General features: G+C 69.2%; 1 protein-coding gene across 1 annotated transcript in view; it reads left to right on the top strand.

The window, feature by feature from the left end:
- Positions 1–1450, top strand: part of PLOD3 (procollagen-lysine,2-oxoglutarate 5-dioxygenase 3) — a 2127-nt gene extending 677 nt beyond the window's left edge. Inside the window, 5 exon segments of the mRNA XM_021708263.1 lie at positions 1–94; positions 516–613; positions 814–915; positions 1059–1184; positions 1318–1450. The exon segment at positions 1–94 is cut by the window's left edge and continues 32 nt beyond it. Coding sequence (XP_021563938.1) covers positions 1–94; positions 516–613; positions 814–915; positions 1059–1184; positions 1318–1443 — 546 coding nt within the window. The 3' untranslated portion in view covers positions 1444–1450.
- The last annotated feature ends 168 nt before the right edge of the window (positions 1451–1618 follow it).

Here is a 1618-nt window from a genome sequence, read left to right as displayed (position 1 = left end):
CAGTGAAGTGCTTCCTCCCATCTCATCCAGGAGAAGCTCAGCCTCGGCCTTGACCACAGATCCCAGATTTTTCAGAACCTCAACGGGGCTCTAGGTGAGGAGGAAGATGGTGGGGGGCGGTGAGAGGCCTCTGCTGCCCGGGGGGCCTGACTTGCTGCAGCTCAGCTGCGTGTCCCTTCACCGGGCTTCTGGTGGCGTCAGCGGCCCCATGCCCTGGTACCCGAAGCGGGAGTGGCAGCGGTGTGCCCAGGCCCCAGCCAGGGGCTCTGCTTCTGTGGTGTCATTCGGTAAAGGGGGGTCCTGGGCCATCCACCTTGTACCAGAGGGGAAGCAGTCCCCGAGAGGCGAGGGACTCACCACGGTCGCTCCTCGGAGGTTCCTGCCTCCGTGGAGCCACAGTACCGCGGGCCCCGGCATCCCCGTCTCCTGGAGAAGCCGGGACCCCCATACCTGGAAGGACCTGTTGCTTGCGGCTCCCAGAGGAAGGGAGTCTGAGGCCGGCCTTTCCTCCCCAGATGAGGTGGTTTTAAAGTTTGACCGGAATCGCGTGCGCATCCGGAATGTGGCCTACGACACGCTTCCCGTGGTGGTCCACGGAAACGGCCCCACTAAGGTGCCCCCAGTGGCCTCGACCCCTGCCCGGCCCCAGCCCCTGGGCTCCTCCAGCCTTGCTGGGAAGCAGCCTCCCCCGTTCCCACCACAGAAGCGCCGGAGAGGCTCCCCGTCCCCTGCCGCCGGACCCCGACTGTGCCCTGACCTCCCCTCACGCCTCGCTGCCTCTGCCACCGCCGCTCAGCCTGTCTCTTCCCGCAGCTCCAGCTGAACTACCTGGGAAACTACGTCCCCAACGGCTGGACGCCCGAGGGAGGCTGCGGCTTCTGCAGCACAGACCGGAGGATACTCCCGGGGGGGCAGGCAAGCGGGGGCACCGGAGCAAAGGGCGGGACGGCGTGGGGGCAGAAGTCGGGGGCCAGGCTCCCGGCTCACCCCCGGCAGGCGGGCAAGGGGCAGCACCGGCCTGGGCCTCCCCCTGAGCTCACTCTCATGCTGTCTTCCAGCCTCCCCCCCGGGTGCTTCTGGCCGTGTTTGTGGAACAGCCCACCCCGTTTCTACCCCGCTTCCTGCAGCGGCTGCTGCTCCTGGACTACCCCCGCGACAGGGTCTCCCTCTTCCTGCACAACAGCGTGAGACCTGGCGGCGCTCCCGGGGGCCCTCCCTGCCCTGATCCGAAGCGCCCAGGCTCCTTCCCGCGCCCTTCCCGCCCCTCCCCCGGGCACCGCCTTCTGCCCTCGCAGCCGCCCCCTTGCCCGTCCCCAGGAGGTGTTCCACGAGCCCCACGTCGCGGACTCCTGGCCGCAGCTCCAGGAGCACTTCTCGGCGGTGAAGCTGGTGGGACCAGAGGAGGCCCTGAGCCCAGGCGAGGCCAGGGACATGGCCATGTGAGCCGGCACAGGCGGCTGGGGAGGGGGGCGCCCCGCCTCACAGCCTTCGCTTTTCCTGTCGCCCTTCCTGCCCATCCAGGGCCTCACCTGGGCCTCCCCCACCTGGGCCTCCCCGGGCCCTCTCAGCCCCACACCGCTGTCCCCGCCCTCGCCAGCTCACACAGAGCCCGGGAAAG

Source organism: Carlito syrichta, unplaced genomic scaffold (genome assembly GCF_000164805.1).
Source record: "Carlito syrichta isolate Samal-C Ts95f unplaced genomic scaffold, Tarsius_syrichta-2.0.1 Scaffold135673, whole genome shotgun sequence".
Taxonomy (NCBI): domain Eukaryota; kingdom Metazoa; phylum Chordata; class Mammalia; order Primates; family Tarsiidae; genus Carlito; species Carlito syrichta.
This window is presented reverse-complemented; position numbering and strand designations above follow the sequence as displayed.